At 35.6% G+C, this 16,656-nt stretch overlaps 1 protein-coding gene across 2 annotated transcripts in view; it reads left to right on the forward strand.

The window, feature by feature from the left end:
- The first annotated feature begins 1,457 nt into the window (after positions 1 to 1,457).
- Positions 1,458 to 16,656, forward strand: part of FANCL (FA complementation group L) — a 76,251-nt gene continuing 61,052 nt past the window's right edge. Inside the window, exons 1-4 of one of the 2 annotated variants that reach the window (XM_054472331.2) lie at positions 1,458 to 1,644; positions 10,756 to 10,814; positions 13,005 to 13,065; positions 16,122 to 16,178. In XM_054472331.2, the coding sequence (XP_054328306.1) occupies positions 1,549 to 1,644; positions 10,756 to 10,814; positions 13,005 to 13,065; positions 16,122 to 16,178 (273 nt within the window). In that variant the 5' untranslated portion in view covers positions 1,458 to 1,548. The remainder of the gene's footprint in view (positions 1,645 to 10,755; positions 10,815 to 13,004; positions 13,066 to 16,121; positions 16,179 to 16,656) is intronic. The other variant, XM_054472339.2, reaches the window with a different exon arrangement.

Here is a 16,656-nt window from a genome sequence, read left to right on the forward strand (position 1 = left end):
GTTACTAGATTCCTGTTTGAGTCCCTTATAAGAGAAGACAGAATAATAAGAGAAAAGCATGCAAATTTATTTAAGTTTTATGTGGCATGGGAGCCTTCAGAAATGAAGCCCAAAGAAACAGGAAAACCTGTGCATTTTTAGAAGGAACAGTGGACAGTTGGGGGAAGTACGGTTGGACAAAGCATGGTCTAATGGTAATAAACTGGGGTAAGTTGTCAAAGGTCTTTTTGTTCAGATTCTTTTCTATGTCTTTGTTTCTTTAGAGATAAGGATATTTCTTTCCTGCGGGTATAGGAAGAGAACCTCTGGATTGAGGAGCCAATGATCCGCCTCAGGGAAGAAGGATGGGAGAAGGTCAGAGAGTGATCTTAGGTTTTGCTGTTTTCTCAAATGTCAAGGGGCCATATTTTGGGGTAGCATATCCTGAACCCCATCAGCGGTGAAAACTTGTATTTCTACATAGTTCCCAGGTGACGCTGTTGCTAGGCTCTAGGATCACATTTTGAGAACCACTGCTTTAATGTAATTTATATCTAACCACTGCTCCAGCATTCTTTTCTGTAAGCATCCAGAATGCTGTGACAAATTCTTGTCAAACTTTAAGAATCTTCAGGATGTCAAATTCTGTCTTGAGGGCAATAAAGATGGGTAGGGGACGAAATAATCTTTGCACAACCTTTGGCACATTACAATGATGTTTTTCAAATAGTAAGGCTCAAACATGTGATGCATTGGAAAATTGGAAAATCAAATAATCATATGGTAAATATTTTAGTAAGTTTCTTATTTAATCAACTCTTAATAAGATGGGATGGATAACATTCCTGAGTTAGAAAAACGTATTGCAAGGGCTGTCAGAGGAAAATTAAGTTCAAGTCCATCAGCAATCTTTACTCATGTTTTGCTTTATATATTAGTGAGTGCCGTACACATAACTGAGTCCAGTGTTGACTTGAGTCTAATCAATACACATATACGTATACATGTGTGTGTCTCAAATATATCTGATGAAACTTAGTAAGCCACAGAACTGTAATATATATGATATAATCAATGTGTTATACATTATATTACAATAATTATACACAAAATAATACATTATCCTGTATGTTAAGGGAGAGAGGACAACAGCAAAGAAGGGGGTGCGAGAGGTTCAAGACAGAAGTGCTACAACGTCCAGGCTGTAAAAGTCATTTTATTCTGGAGGAAACGCAACACCAAAGTTGTAACAGTCTTTCAATAAAGTAAAACAGAATCATCGAAAGGGCTCCTGGGACAATCGAGGCTAGAATGATCTTGGTCAGTCAGTCCTGTGGACTTGAGAGCAATCTTCCCTCCCACTACTGGTTGGGGAGCCCCGATGTCGCCTCCCGCAGAGCGCCACTTGGCCTTGCCTGCGCTTCAACTTCATTTCCGCCCGCGGAATCCTCCAGGATCTTCCCGCCAAGGCTGGGGTTTCCGCTCCGCGGCGTCCGAGCGCAAGCGGACTGCGCATGTGCAGGACCTAGCAGGTCTAGAGCTTTTCTGTGTCTCTCCGGACTTCGAGCCATGGCGGTGACGGAAGCGAGCCTGTTGCGCCAGTGCCCCCTGCTTCTGCCCCAGAACCGGTCGAAAACCGTGTATGAGGGATTCATCTCGGCTCAGGTACCCGCCCAGTGGTTGCTCTCTAGCTAAGAGAGCCTCTTGCAGCGTAGCTGCGCGCAGAAGTCTGTGACGGGCTAGGAGGTTAGGGGCCCAGACTTGTGGGGATTGAGAGGGGCGGCGCGTAATGGCTCTTGGGAGACTAAAGGTTTGAGAAGCGCCGCTGTCGCCGCCACCCCGGTGGTCGCCGCGCGGGATGGGGAGCGAGGAGGCGCGCGGCGTGGAGCGGGGCTGGGGCCACGCCTCCTCTCTCCCTAGCCCTTCCCCGAGTTTGGCTTCCTTCTTCGTTCAGTGTCCCGCAATTGACTGTTCTTTAATTTTTTTTGGTAAATTTTGCCTTAACTCGATTTTAACACCCTCCACCTCCACGGATGTTGATGAGTTCACTCGGGAATCTGGGCTAATTATTTTCGTGTTTCCTGTAGAAAGAACATTTGGGAAGAAAACCTTATTTTGGCCCTTTGCCAAGTCGTATGTACCTGTACACCCACAGTTACGATATCTTTTAGGAGAAGCATGACAGCAATGGAATTAATTACCTTTGCTGATTCCAGTGTCCTCTCATATGGAGTTTATTACACATACTAACACATGTGTAGGGTTTTGAAGTTTACAAAGCGCATTCCAGGTAAATAGCTCACTTAATCCTCAGCCCTTTGGGGCAGAAATTTTTAAAAGAATCATCATTCCCATTTTCTAGTCGAAGAAATCAAGGTATGGGAAACCGGAGACGTTATTTGCTGATGATCACATCAGAATCCCTTAAACGCAGGCTGTGTGATTTCAGTCCTGGATTTTTTTCTCTCTACATTGCACCAGGATACCTTAGGTTAGGATTTTAGTGTAGACTTTTCCTTTCTGACCATTACACTCAACCTTGTGCCCCCTTCCGCACCATCACGCACAGTCTTTGAGTATATGTGGAATTACCATATGACCATCACAGAAAGTAGAGGTTAAAAATTCATTATTCCATATGGAAAAAAGTTAATCCACCTTTCCCTCTCCAGTTAGCAGTATTCTTGAATTACCTAGCTGAAAATATGATTCTCTTGTAGACAACATTTAGAAAAGTAGAAAAATTTTAAGTTACATTTTTTTTTTTTTTTACAGGAAGCATGTTACACCTAATTTTAGGCAAAATACTATTATGTATGTCTATATCTGCTAAGGCCTTTTGGAAAACAAGTACAGCCATTAGAATTGAGATTAGATAAAAGTTTCTTTTATGACCATTGCTATAGCTAGAATTCCAATTTGTACCTGCCTTAGCAGTTTATTTAAATCTTAACCTAAACATTTTACGTGTCTAAAAATATTTTGTATATATTTTAAATTTACAGAAAACTAGCAAGAATATACAGTACAAGTAATTCCAGTATACCCTTTACCTAGATTCACCAGTTTACATTTTCTCCATTTTATTGATCATTGTTAAGTATATGTATGTGGGTGGGTGTGTATACACATTATCTTCCTGAACCATTTGAGGTTAAATCAGGCATAGTTCCCTTTTATCCCTAAATACTTGAGCATACATTTCATAAGAACAAGGACACACTCATACATAACCACAGTACAGTGATTAAAATCAGGATATTTAATGATATACTATTATCTAAGATGGAGTCCATATTTCAAATTTTGTTTATGATACAGTTGTATGTTTTATACCCCTTATCCCCTACCATCTGTTGTTAAGATCCCACATTACATTTAGTTGTCATGTCTAACCTGGAAAAGTTCTCAGTCTGTTTGTGTTTTTTATAAGCTTGACATGTTTAAAGAGTACAGATTGGCTATTAGGTAGAATGTGTCTCAATTTGGGTTTGGATGATATTTCCTCACTATTAAATTCAGCTAATGCATTTTTGGCAGGGATACTACAGAAAGATTGTTTTGTCCTTCTCAAGGTTTGTGAGGTTACCTGGTTGGTTCCATTATTAATGATGTTAACTTTGATCACCTGATTAAGGTATCATCTGCCAGTCTCCTTTTGTAATTAATAAGTACTTTTGGGGAGATACTCTGAGGCATCAAACTTTCACACACATTCTCTGGTTTTAGCGTCCATTGACTTTTGCTTGAGTCGACTGTTGCTATCACGCTTGCCAAATGATGATTTTCTAACTCTTGTCATTTCTACATTTATGAAGTGGCAATTCATTATAAGGAGTAGCATTGCCTGCTTTCTCATTTATTTAATTATATTAGAATGGATGCATGGATTTTTAAAAAAATTATTTGATTATAATCATTATTTATTTTGATCCTTGAATTGTCCCAGATTTGGCCAGTGAGCAGGTTTTATGTATGTAAGTTTTTAAAGCTTTGCATTTCCTCTCATCACTGTTTTAAAAGTATCCTGTAGATGCTGACATGTAGTCTTATCACCACCATTTTTAGAAGCTATATGATATCAATTTACTATGCACCTTAATAGGTTGTAAAAATTTTCTCGTGGAAGGTCCTTTTTGGTTTTTAATTTTGTTGCTGATTTCTAATTTTTCTTGTATTGTAATTAGACAGTATTGTTTATAAAAAAAAGTCTCCATGGAACTTACTGGCACTTTTTCCTGTGACCTAATATATAATCAGTTTTAGGTGTTGTCTCTATTATCAGATTTTCTCTTTCCTTTTGAGTGAGCTTTGGTAGTTTGTATCTTTCAAGGAATTTGTTAGTTTCATCTAGGTTTCTGATTTTATTGGCTTAAAGTTATTTACAATAATCCCTTATTATCCTTTTAATGTCTTTAGAATCTGTAATGATGCTCTCTGTGTTGGTTATGTTTTGCTGCTATTTACTTCAAACCTTAGTGGCTTAAAACAAAAACAATTATTGGCTCACTGTTTCTGTGGATTTGAAATTTGCGAACAACTTGGATGGTAGTTCTTGATAAAAATCTCTCATGATCTTGCAATCAAGATATTTGCCAAGACTTTGATGATCTAAAACAGGGTGTCCAATCTTTTGGCTTCCCTGGGTCACATTGGAAGCAGAAGAATTGTCTTGGGCACACATAAAATACACTGATGATAGCTGATAAGCTAAAAAAAAGAAATCACAAAAAAACCCATATGTTTTGAGAAAGTTTATTAATTTGTGTTGGGCTGCATTCAAAGCTGTCCTGGGCTGCCAGTTGGTCAAGCTAGAGGTGGAGGATTTGCTTCCAAGATTGCTCATTCACATTGCTATTGGCCATGAGGCCTCAGTGTGTTACTGCTCTTAACAGGAGGCCTTAGTTCCTCACCGCATGGATCTTTATAGTATTGCTTGACTGTTATCACAACATGGCAGCTAGCTTCTCCTGAGTGTGTGATACAACAGAGAGATCAATAAAGATGCACATTCTCTTTAATCTCTTAGTCTCTGAAGTCACACACATTTACTTCTGCTTTATTGTGTTAGACGCAAGTTTCTTAGTCTGTGTTCAAAAGGAGGGAAATTAGGCACCAACTCCTAGAGGTAGGAGTGTCAAATGATTTATGGATATACGTTAAAAATAGCTTTCATCCTCATGTCTGATATAGGTAATTTATGTCTCATTTTTTCCCCCGATACATCTAGATAGAAGTTTATAAATTTTACTGATTTCTTCAAAGAACCTGCCTTTAATTTCATTATTTTTTTTCTATTATTTTTATGTTTCTATCTGATAGTTTTCTGATCTTAAATTTCCTGATTTCTTCAGATGGAAGATTATTGATATGAGATCTTTCTTCTATTCTAGTACAGATATTTAATGCTTTAAATTTTCTTTTGAATACTGGTTTAGCTATATCACACACATTTTGGTGTGCTGTAGTTTTGTTTTTATTTAGTTCCAAATGCCTTTTAATTTCTTTTTTGATCTATGGCTCACTTAGAAATTTGATTATCTTTCTCAATATTAAGGATTTTCTAGATATCTTTTTGTTATTGATTTCTAATTTAGTTTCATTTTGGTCACAGAATATAACTTGTATGATCTGAATTTTTAAAATATTTACTGTGCCTTAATTTTATGACCAATAATATAGTCTATCCTGGTGAATATACTGTGTGTACTCTAAGAGAATGAATATTCTGTTGCTATTGGGTAGAGTATTATATAAATGCCAGTTAGGTCAAATTGGTTCAGAGTGCTACCAGGCCCTTATTGGGTAGCACTATGCTCACTGACTTTTTTGTCTGCTTTTTCCATCAGTTAGTGAGAGGGGGTGTTGAAATCTCCAACGATTTTTGTTGATTTTTCAATTTCTATTTAATTTCTATCAGTTTTGCTTCATATATTTTGAAGTTCTGTTATTAGGTGCATAAACTTTTAGAATTGTTAAGCACTTTTTATGAATTGACTCGTTTAGGATTGTGAAATGACCTTTTTTATCTTTAGTAATAATGTTTTCTCTGAAATCTGTATTTTCCAATATTAACATATAGATTCCATCTTTCTTTTGATTGATGTTACCATGGTTTATCTTTACTGCTTTATTTTAAACTTATTTGTGTTTTAATATTTAGTGTGTTTCTTCTGTGCTTTGCTTTGTTATACAGTATGATAGTCATTGCCTTTTACTTGGGCGTGCTTCGACTATTTACATTTAACGTGGTTATTCATATGGTTGGATTTAAATCTACTCTTGCTGTGTGTTTTCTGTTTGTCTTACATATTTTTAATTCTTTTCCTATTTTTCTGTATTTTATATTATTGGAATTCTTTTTTATAATTCTGTTTTATCTCTTTTGCCAGTTTATTGGCTGTGTGTGTGTGTGTGTGTGTGTGTGTTTTAACTAGTTGCTTAAAGGTTTATAATATACATATGAAATCTATCATGGTCTGCCTTAAAGTAATATTAGGATTCCATTTTTTATGCACTATTGGTTTATCAGCTATATAATTTTGTCACTTTTGATACTGTAAAGATGTTACTTCACTGTCTTGCACTGTTTTCTACGAGAAATCTCTGCTCATTTCTTTTTTCCTCTGTAAATAGAATATTTTTTTCCTCTGGCTGCTTTTGAGATTTTTCTTTTTGGTCATTGGTTTCAGTCACTTTGATGTGTGTTGTACCTTGGTGTAGCTTTTTTCATGTTTTTCCTCCGTAAGGTCTGTGGAGCTTCTTGGATCTGTGAGTATATATTTTCATTTAATTTGAAAAAAAATCTGCCATTATTTTTTCTCTTTCTTTCTTTTTTTTTTTGGTCCTACTTTTCTGTCCTCTGTGTTGGGGACTCCAAATACATGCATTTAGGTCACTTTAAGTTGTCACAACTCACTCATGGTCTGTTCACTTTTTTTTCCCTCAATGTCTTTCTCTTTATTTGGGATATGTCTTCAGGTATACTAATACTTTCTTTTTTAAGGTGGAATCTGCTGTTGATACTATGTAGCATATTTTTAAAAAAATCTCAAACATTATGTTTTTTGAGGGAGTCTTTATTTACATTTTTCCTGTCTCTATTTAGTACGCTCATGTTTTCCTTTACCTTCTTGAACGTATGAAATATAATTGTTTTAATTTTTTAAATCAGGTTTATCATCTGTGCCATTTTTATGTCTGTTTCTCTTGATTTTTCTCTTCATTGTGGGTATTGCCTTGCTTCTTTGCAGGAAATATATGTGCTTGGTGTATCTTGATTGGATGCTAGACATAATGAATTCTACCTGTTGCATGCTAGATATTTTTGTTCTCTAAGTATTCTTGAGATTTGTTGTGAGCTACAGTTAAACTACTTGGAAACAGTTTGATCTTTCCAAGTAATTTTAAACTTTAAGCTTTTGAGCATTGCTAGGTAGATCCAGAGCAGACTTTAGTCTAAGGTAGTTAGTCTCTACAAGTGAAGCAATACCTTCTGAGCACTCTACTTAATGGCTCTTACATTACAAGGTTTCCACTCTGGCTGGTTGGAACATGGCTATACCCAGCCTTGTATGAGCTTTGAGTGTTTTGCAGACTCTGTTCCTGTACGTTCTCACCTTTGGATGTTTTCCTCATATCCATGGAGCAAGCAGTACTCAGCTGAAGACTCCTTGTCAGGAATCCTCTGAAATTCGCTGGAGTTTCTCTGTGTATATTTCTCTACTCTCCATGCATTTCTCTCCTGTTTAGTACTATACCTTGCAAATTGTACAATTGTTGGCCTCCCCTTGATCACATGTTTCTTCTCAAATCAGGGAGAGTATTGTGCTCTTGTTTGTCCATCCCTATCTTGCAGCCTGAAAATACTCCCATCATAGAACCAGACAATTTTAGGCATTTTCACATTTGTTTCCCTTCTTTCAAGGATCACTGTCCTGCGCTGCCTATTGTTTAATGTCTGAAAATCATTGTTTCATATGTTTTGTCCAATTTTTAAATAAGGAGGGAAGATAAATCCTGTCCCTTTTACTCCATAATGGCTAGAAGCAGTTCTCTTTAGTTTCTTAACATTTTCTATTTCATTCTTGCTTCATTTTTTAATTTGCTTTAAGAAGTCTGTTTCCAATTATATTCTGTTTTCTATGTATTTGATCTTTTACCTAGAGACTCTGGACTTTTTTCTTATTTTGAAAATCTGTTGATTAAGATATATCTCAGAGTTGATCATTGTGAGTCACTTTTATCATGTGGCCACTTATCCCTTTTGGTATGTGCAACTCCAGGAAGTGTACTTGGATTATATTTTTAAACATTTTTTTCTACTATTTTATTTTTCTTTCCAAGATCTCCAATTATATGTACTCTGGACGTTTTTGGGTCTGTGTTGCACTTCACCTCCTTTGATGGTCTTTAATTTTTTTCTCATTTTTCTCATTTGGTAATTTTCTTGCTTTTTCTTTGCCCTTTATGACATTTGTATTTCATTTTGTTCTTCCTTGGACTCTTTTTAAATTTATTCCTTCACTTTCATATAATTTTGTGTTTTTCTTTATTTTCATTTCACCATGTGTTCAGCTCATTAATTTCTTTTCATTTTTTAAAATACAATTTCTCATTTTAGTTTTAAAATGTCTGAATCTGGATACAAATGCTCACTTATTTCATTTATTATTATAATTTGTTTATGGTTTCTGGGTTTTGTTTGCATGGGGTCTGTTATCACCTGAAATCTTGTGAGTCTCGTTTTGTTTCTTTGTCTCATAGTAGCTTTGCATTGATGAAGACAGTATCTTTGTATTCATGGACATTTTGGCTGTTTGCAATAGTTTATAAAATTCCTAGTTTAAGAATACTCTCTTCTGTTGGGTATTTTATTTATTGTGCAGTTTATTTAATGGATGATATGTTGGCTAGTGCTGGGTGGGAAGGAGTTGTTTTTTTATTTACTCATATAAGAGCCTAAGTTTCCCACTTTTCTTTTTCCTCCTAATACCCAGTTTCCAAAAGGTGTCTCTACCTATCTTTTCTCCTATCTTCTACTGCTAAACCATTCTTTCCCAGGACTGGCTCCTTGACTTTTGTGTTCACATTAAGTCTTCTCTTTGTAGATCAGTGTTCTGATTTACCAGAGCTTGTTACTATTTTTTTTTACACTTACTTAGTCCTCCCAGTCTCTCTCCCATGCATTTTTTTCCTGACCTTCCTAGCACTCTAAAAAGAGTTGCTGTGGGAGTCCTAGAGTAGGTTCTATTGGAAAGTGTTTCATATTTTTCTTCCTATAGGTAATTTGAGGTTTATTGTGTACCCTGTCTTCTGGCTGAAAACATGGGATTTTTGTGGTTTTATTTATTCTTAATATGTTAATTGATGTAGCTTTTTGGGATGGTATGTGGGGAGATGGAGGTTTAGGCAACTGTAGCATTTCTGTTGCCTGAAAGCCTGGAAAATCTGGCTTTTTTGAGAACAATTAATATTTCTAGATACTTTAACTAAAAAGCTAATTTTGGACATTTTCTTGAATCAGGAAAGTATCGTGGCATATGACATGTTATTTGACCTTTTAAAATGGCTGGGCTTTGCAAATAAGGGACTTTGGAATTTTATTCTTTCAGATACCAGCACAGATTTGTATAGTAGAATAGTTCTTCTATTTTTTGTGTAAATTAAGAATTCCAAATTGTTCTTACACCTATGTGTGGGATGTCTATAACGTTAGGTTAAAGTTACTACATAATACCTTTTAGTGCTTTAATGAAATAGTGAATTATTGTTACTTGACCTTTTGAAAAGGTCAGTAGTACATTTTGTTTCATTTTTTTAAAGGACATTTAAATGTAATGAAAGTCAGAACTGTAATATTACCATGAAAGTAAAGGTTATAGGGTACATTTAATTGTGTTCCTCTGTTTTTGAAACTGCTTTGAGGGAGACTGTGCTAAAATTCCACATGGTAATTGTTTTTTGAGAATTTTATTACTCTTTTTCATTTTATTCTGTTGGAGTAAAAGATTACATTTCTGTTTGTCTTTTTCTGCTATTTTTGCTCAAATTTCATGTGTATTATCCTATTTAAGTTAACAAAGTTTAAACTACTTACCCATTCACTTTTCCAAGAAAGTAAAATGGAATAAATGTCTCAGAGGTCTTTCTTCTCTTAGAAAGACTCTTGAGTAAAATTCTGTTTGTTCAAATATATAGTTAATATGTTTCTGATTTCAAAAAGTTAGAGGCCCACTAATGGGAGAATTAAATATACTTTGATTTATGAAAGTATTTCACTTATGTCTGTATAGATTCTGTAACTAAATAGATTTTCATTTTATTAAAATTTAGAAAGTAAGCTGAAAACAAGACTATATAATGTTATATATCCTTATTTTATATTGTGATGTTTTTCTTCCATTAAAGCAATTTGAAGGACTTTCTTTTTTCATAAATTTATTTACTAAGAAATAACACTGAAATTTCTTCTATGGGCCTGTGTTAACAATTTTGTAATATTTCTTGTGTTTGTAAGTGACTTTAAAAACAAAGTCTTATCTGAGTGTTTTGATTTCCCAGTAACTACAAAGTTTCCCTAAGACAGTTTTGAGTTATTTTCCCTCAAATGCAATATTCTGTTGCATATATTTTAACAAGTGTAAAGATGTGGATAAAATTGATACCTTTTAGAAAATAAAGGAAAACATTGTCTTTTCTATGTGATTCTGTTTAACTTCTCAGCATTAAGTGAAAGATAAAAATTTGAGTGATCCTTTTCAATATTTTCCACAGGGAAGAGACTTCCACCTTAGGATAGTGTTGCCTGAAGATTTACAACTGAAGAATGCAAGGTGATATGGTGTTTAGTTATAAACGTGCATTTTTGCATTTTGGTGGGACAGGCAGTACATTTGGTATAAATTGATTCTAGTGACTAGAGTTTTGCCTAAAATGCTTATTAGTCATTTGCCCCAAAAGAAACATTTCTGATTTTTTCAAACCAATGCGGCATTTGTAAATATTTACCTGTTACTAAAGTGCTTTTAAACATTAGTTCTCTCATTTTTTAAAAAATATTTAAAGCAGTAAACAGCAATTGTGTACACTTCACTAACAAATACTGAACAGGTATATAAAGGGAGCGTACAAAAGGATTAGAAAACTTTTTTTCCAACTTTTGACTGATATTATTAATGTGTATATTCATTATATGAGAAGACTCACATCAGTTCAGTCCTGGCTTAAATTAGGTACCAACATTGAGTGCTGGTAGATACAACTAGTCAGGATATGAGACTGAAAATTTAGGTACCACCCCAAATCTCAATTCTGCCTCTAAATATTTCTGGAGAAGAATGGAGGAAAAGGAGTCCAGAGATATTTATGAGTAGAATTGAGAGGATTTTGTGACCAACAGAAGTGTAGTTAAGAGGGAAAAAGGAATAGAGGATGCTTTTCAAATTCCCGGCTCAGATCACTTCGCTAGAGAAGAGGTCACAGATGGAAAAGTAGAAGAGAGATTGTTTTAAGGCATATTTGGTGTGAAATACCAAGAGGAGCTATTTAGTAGGTAGTAATGCAGTGGTGTGGAAGTAGAGTGTGAGACCTGGAGTGCAGATGTATGTGGAAGTTACAACAGATGAAGGATTTGAGACCTTGATTATGAATAGGCTTTTTGGTGCTGTATCTAGGGGGGTAGAAGAGAAAGCCAGTGACAAGACCTTGGGGCATACCAACATTTAAAGGACTGGTCACTAAAGAGGAACTTACAAGGAGGCTAAAGATTGACCAGAAAAGAGGAAAATTTGGACAGCAGAGTCTTTCAAGCCAAATAAAGAGAGGGTTAAGCAAGGCATGGTTAGCAATGCTGAGGATTGCAAAGAGATAGGTTAGATGCAAGTAAGTTTTGTGTGGTGGCAGAAGCCATTTGTGTTGGATTTTGGACTGGATGAGTGGGAGGAAAGTATAAAGTATTTTGAAGAAAAAGAGGTGGTTAGAGAATGGTATGCATTCAAGAAGGTGTTATGATGTTCTTTGAAGATATATATTTGAGCAAGTTAATTCATTAAGGAGAAAAAACTAGCAGAACATAAATTAAGGATACCACAATAAAGGGATAATTAATTGAAGTCACCAAGTTGGTAGCAAGAGAGAGAAAGCACGTTTCGAGCAGGGGTTACCAATGGACATTTGAATGAACTACTCTGCCACTAAGAGCGGAGATAGGGATGGTTATGGGGATTTGAAGACCAAGAATGGAGAGAGTTGTGACAGTTTGAAAAGGCCATGTTGGGGAAAACTCAGAGAGGCTTCCTACTTGTAGGTAAGTAAAAGTAATTCCTTAGAAGAGTTACTTAATAGTATCGGGAGCACAGCAGAGGTCAGCCAGTAAGTGGATGAACATTAACTTATCACTTCTTTTGCAATTAATTAGAAGTGTGTATCTTTCTAGCCGGGCTTGGTGGTGGGTGTCTGTAGTCCCAGCTACTTGAGAGGCTGAGGTGGGAGGGTTTCTTGAGCCTAGGAGTTCAGGTTGCAGTTAGCTATTCTGCTGCACTCCAGCCAGCCTGAGTGACAGAGCGAGACCTTGTCTCTAAAAAATAAAAAATAAAAATAAAATGTATCCTTTTAGTTATATTAATCGGTAATTTGAAGATAATATTGCTACACATGCTTTTTCAAATACATGTTTGATACATTATATTTGATGATATATTGTTATCAAAACTGTTGGTTTTATTTAACCTATCTTGGAAAAGAATCTACTTCAGTGCAAAACTTTGCTTCAGATGTGTTAGTTAAAAAACAAGATGTACTGTTTGCATGTCATTTACTGATTGCAGTTATTTATATTTTGAAATAAAATTAGTACCGACAGTTTGAAGACAAGACTTTGAACAGTATCAGTGGTAAAAATTTTATTAACTTGTCAAAATTATGTTTGTCATTCTTTTGTATGTACATGCATGTTTGTGTTAGCATACAAATAAGTTTTTAATTCTGAACAATGAACAAACCATTTTGTCTCATTAAAATTTTAGATTATTATGTAGTTGGCAGCTGAGAACAATACTTAGTGGATACCATCAAATAGTACAACAGGTAAGTCCTTTTTAAAAGGTTTGTTTTCAGTGAAGATAAGAAATTACTAAATTTATTGTTCTTTAAAGACCTGCTTTGCAGAATGTTGTAACAAACTGGTTTAATAGTTGTTAAGTTTTGTAGGTTTCATCTCTGTGTGTTTTTAAATCTCAGGGTCCTCAGGAGATCTCCAGGCAGCCTTTGTGTTGAAATCGATTTCCATCTTTGAGACTTTAGGTTCTTCAAATGCATTCACCCTTATCCATATCCATCACTTCTTGAGTGATTTTTCTTCTGAGACTGAATGGTGGTGATAGGGGAAAAAAATCAGACCCATTTAGAGCTATGGGATATCTGTGGCAAAAATGGGATTTTAGTCCTAGATTAGCAACAGAAAAGATGTGGTAGAAATAATTTAGGATCATGTGTACTTGCATAATGAGGGGAGATAAAGGCTGCTTAGTGTGCTAATAGGCAGGATTAATTTCTTTATTCTTAATGTTTAGGTTCCTCTACCTGAAAATTCCTTTAAAGATTAGAAAAAAAATCAGTTTTTTTTTTCAAAATAATGACATAATACAATTCTTCTTTTAGAAAAATAGTTGTTAGAATTGCATTTCTTTTTATGCTTTATGCATTTGTGTGTTTTTTTCCTGATTTTCTATATTTCTGTGTCTTAAAGGCAGGTTATTATCTATGATAACTGACAATCACAGTAACTCTCCCATAAAGCATTAAAGCAGCAAAGAAGTATAGGAGATAAACTATTTGATTTATAGAATAAAGGTTGTCATCCTGGCAATATAATTACAGAAGTTTTTTTAAGGATATGTTCAAATTATTTCTCTGTTTTCTTTCCATCCCTGTCTCCATCCCTTTGACTATTTATATTGTACACTAAAATTTAAGAAATGAATCTATTGACATATTGAAATAGCATGGGAAAAAATGGTTTATGTAGTCTAATATTAAGATCTATTACTCTGTTTTTCGCCAGCAAGTTATCAAGAGGATTCCTAGAAAAAAATCCCAATTATTTATCTTTCCTTGCCCCCCAATTGGTTAAGTAGAACCCAGTGTTAAAGTCTTCTTTTTATTTTACAGTCCCAGTGAATATTACTATTCTTTTCTTGTATCATTATTAATTTTAGTAAATATGGGCCAGGGAGTCAACAGACTTTTTCTGTAAAGAACCAGATAATAAATTTTTCCAGCTTAGTAGGCCATAAGATCTCTGTTGCAGCTACTCAATTCGCCCTTTTAGCAACAATAGACAAGAGGTAAGTGAATGGGTATGGCTACATGCCAATAAAACTTTGTTTACAAAAACAGTATTGAGCTGGATTTGGCCTCTGGACTTTAGTTTCCAGACCCTGTCATTTATTGATCATCTGTAATAAACTAAGGGGAAAATACAATGTAGAAGAAGGGATAGTCAAGGATTTGCTCTACATAGACCCACACAAAGCTATGTTAAGATGTGAATCATATGTGTTCATGCATTGTTGAAAACAATGTAAAACTTGAGAATATTTTTTTCTGTAGTTATTTTAAGAATGAAGGATTTCTAGGAAATGGAATCGTAACTCTTAAATATTTATTCTACTTTAGAGATTATTTCCTTTTTGCCATTTTATTATAACAGGTTTTACTTTAATGAATGACTGTCTCTATTTTGACTAATATGGATTAGTTGTGAGAGGACAAACATCACAATTATAGGTAGTTTTTAAGGTCAAGGGAAAAATATAAAAAAGACCATATTGTTAATTAATAATTGTTAATTTATTGCTTTAAACTAGATTTTAAAAATTACATAGATTTGCCTGATTTTTATATTTTATACTCCTCTTCCCACTCACATCACTCCTATACCTCTTCTTTCTTTTTTTTTTTCTCTTCCTCCTCCTCCTCCTCCTCCTCTTTCTCCTCCTCTTTAGAAAAAGTAATGATGAGGTTGTTAGATATGTTAGACATGGTAGTGATACAGAAGGGCGGCAGGGAAGTGCTGTGTAGAGAAGGATGGGTCACTGGCGAGGGCTCCACCCTCGGGCCTGTGCCCACGGACCTAGGTGAGGACAGGCAGTCCTGCCTTCATGCTGAAATGCTGCATTTCCCAAGACCACCCTGGCCTGCCATACCTCCATCTTGTGCCTATAAAAACCCGAGACCCTAGCAGGCACACACACACACACACAAGCAGCTGGACGTCGAGAGAAATATATCAGTGGAGGAACACACAAGTGGCTGGACATCAAGAGGACATGGAGAGCATGTTAAGAGCGCACCGATAGGCTTCAGCACGCCGGCAGGCCATTGACCGGCAGAATGACGTGGAGTTTGACCGGGGTGGTTGGAGGAGAGCCTGGGCCGCTGAGCAACCCGACTCCAGGGGAAAACCATCTCCCTTTTGTCTCCCACATCTACTGAGAGCTACTTCCACTTGATAAAACCTTGCACTCATTGTTCAAGCCCACATGTGATCCAATTCTTCCAGTACACCAAGGCAGGAACCACGGGATACAGAAAGTTCTCTGTCCTTGCAATAAGGCAGGGGTCTAATTGAGCTGACTAACAGAAGCTGCCTATGGATGGCTAAACTAAAAGAGCACCTTGTAACACACACCCACTGGGCTTTCAGTAGCCGTAAACATTCACCCCTAGACACTGCTGTGGGGTTGGAGCCCCACAGCCTGCCCGTCTGTATGCTCCCCTAGAGGTTTGTCCAGCGGGGCACTGAAGAAGCAAGCCACACTCCCATCGCATGCCCTGCAAGGGGTACAGGGGATTCAGTAGTAAACAGTGCTCAAGAAACAGAGTAGTGTGAGGTTTTAAGTGACATTCTAACACAGTTTAACGTATCTCAGCAAATTAGATTTGAGGACATTAATTACTGTTTCAAAATGAAATTGGTAGGAGTAGTAAGGTTGATGACCAATACTTCATTTCTTATACTTTTCAGATGTAGATATAGCTAATCTTTTTTTCACATTCACTTGGGCCTACATTTTATTACCGTTTTACTGGATGGAGTATTTATTTTGCAAATGAAATTAATTGGAAATGTTTTGATCTAGAGAATGCAGCACTCTCCTGATCTAATGAGCTTTATGATGGAGTTGAAGATGCTTTTGGTAAGAATTTTTTTTTTCTGACACTGTTACCATACTGCAAGTCTTGATTTCTTTTCTGTAACTCCTATAAAAACTGACATTATTAAAATTTGTCTTCTTAACTCTCAGTCATTTAATGTTTTCTTTTACTGTGTACATAAATATAGATGACGCATTTCTTGAACTGCATGAGGGACATAACTGTGTGAAGGAACCTCTTTGATTGTATCATAAACTAGGTATTCTTTACACTAGTGTTGGGCAGGTGGTGAAGAAATAAGATGCACTCCTGGCCTGTCAGCAGAGAGTTCAACATCTAAGAAGAGATTAGGTAGTCCTACTTAAAGATATAATATGATGTATAAATAATTTTGTATATAGCTACAGATATCTGAAAAACTTATTAGGCTTCATTTTATGTATACTGTTACATATATACTGTTTAATCAGTGTTGTATAAAATACTTGATTATTCAGTTTATCCTGTAGACATTTTATT

The sequence above is a fragment of the Pongo pygmaeus genome, chromosome 12 (assembly GCF_028885625.2).
Source record: "Pongo pygmaeus isolate AG05252 chromosome 12, NHGRI_mPonPyg2-v2.0_pri, whole genome shotgun sequence".
NCBI lineage: Eukaryota > Metazoa > Chordata > Mammalia > Primates > Hominidae > Pongo > Pongo pygmaeus.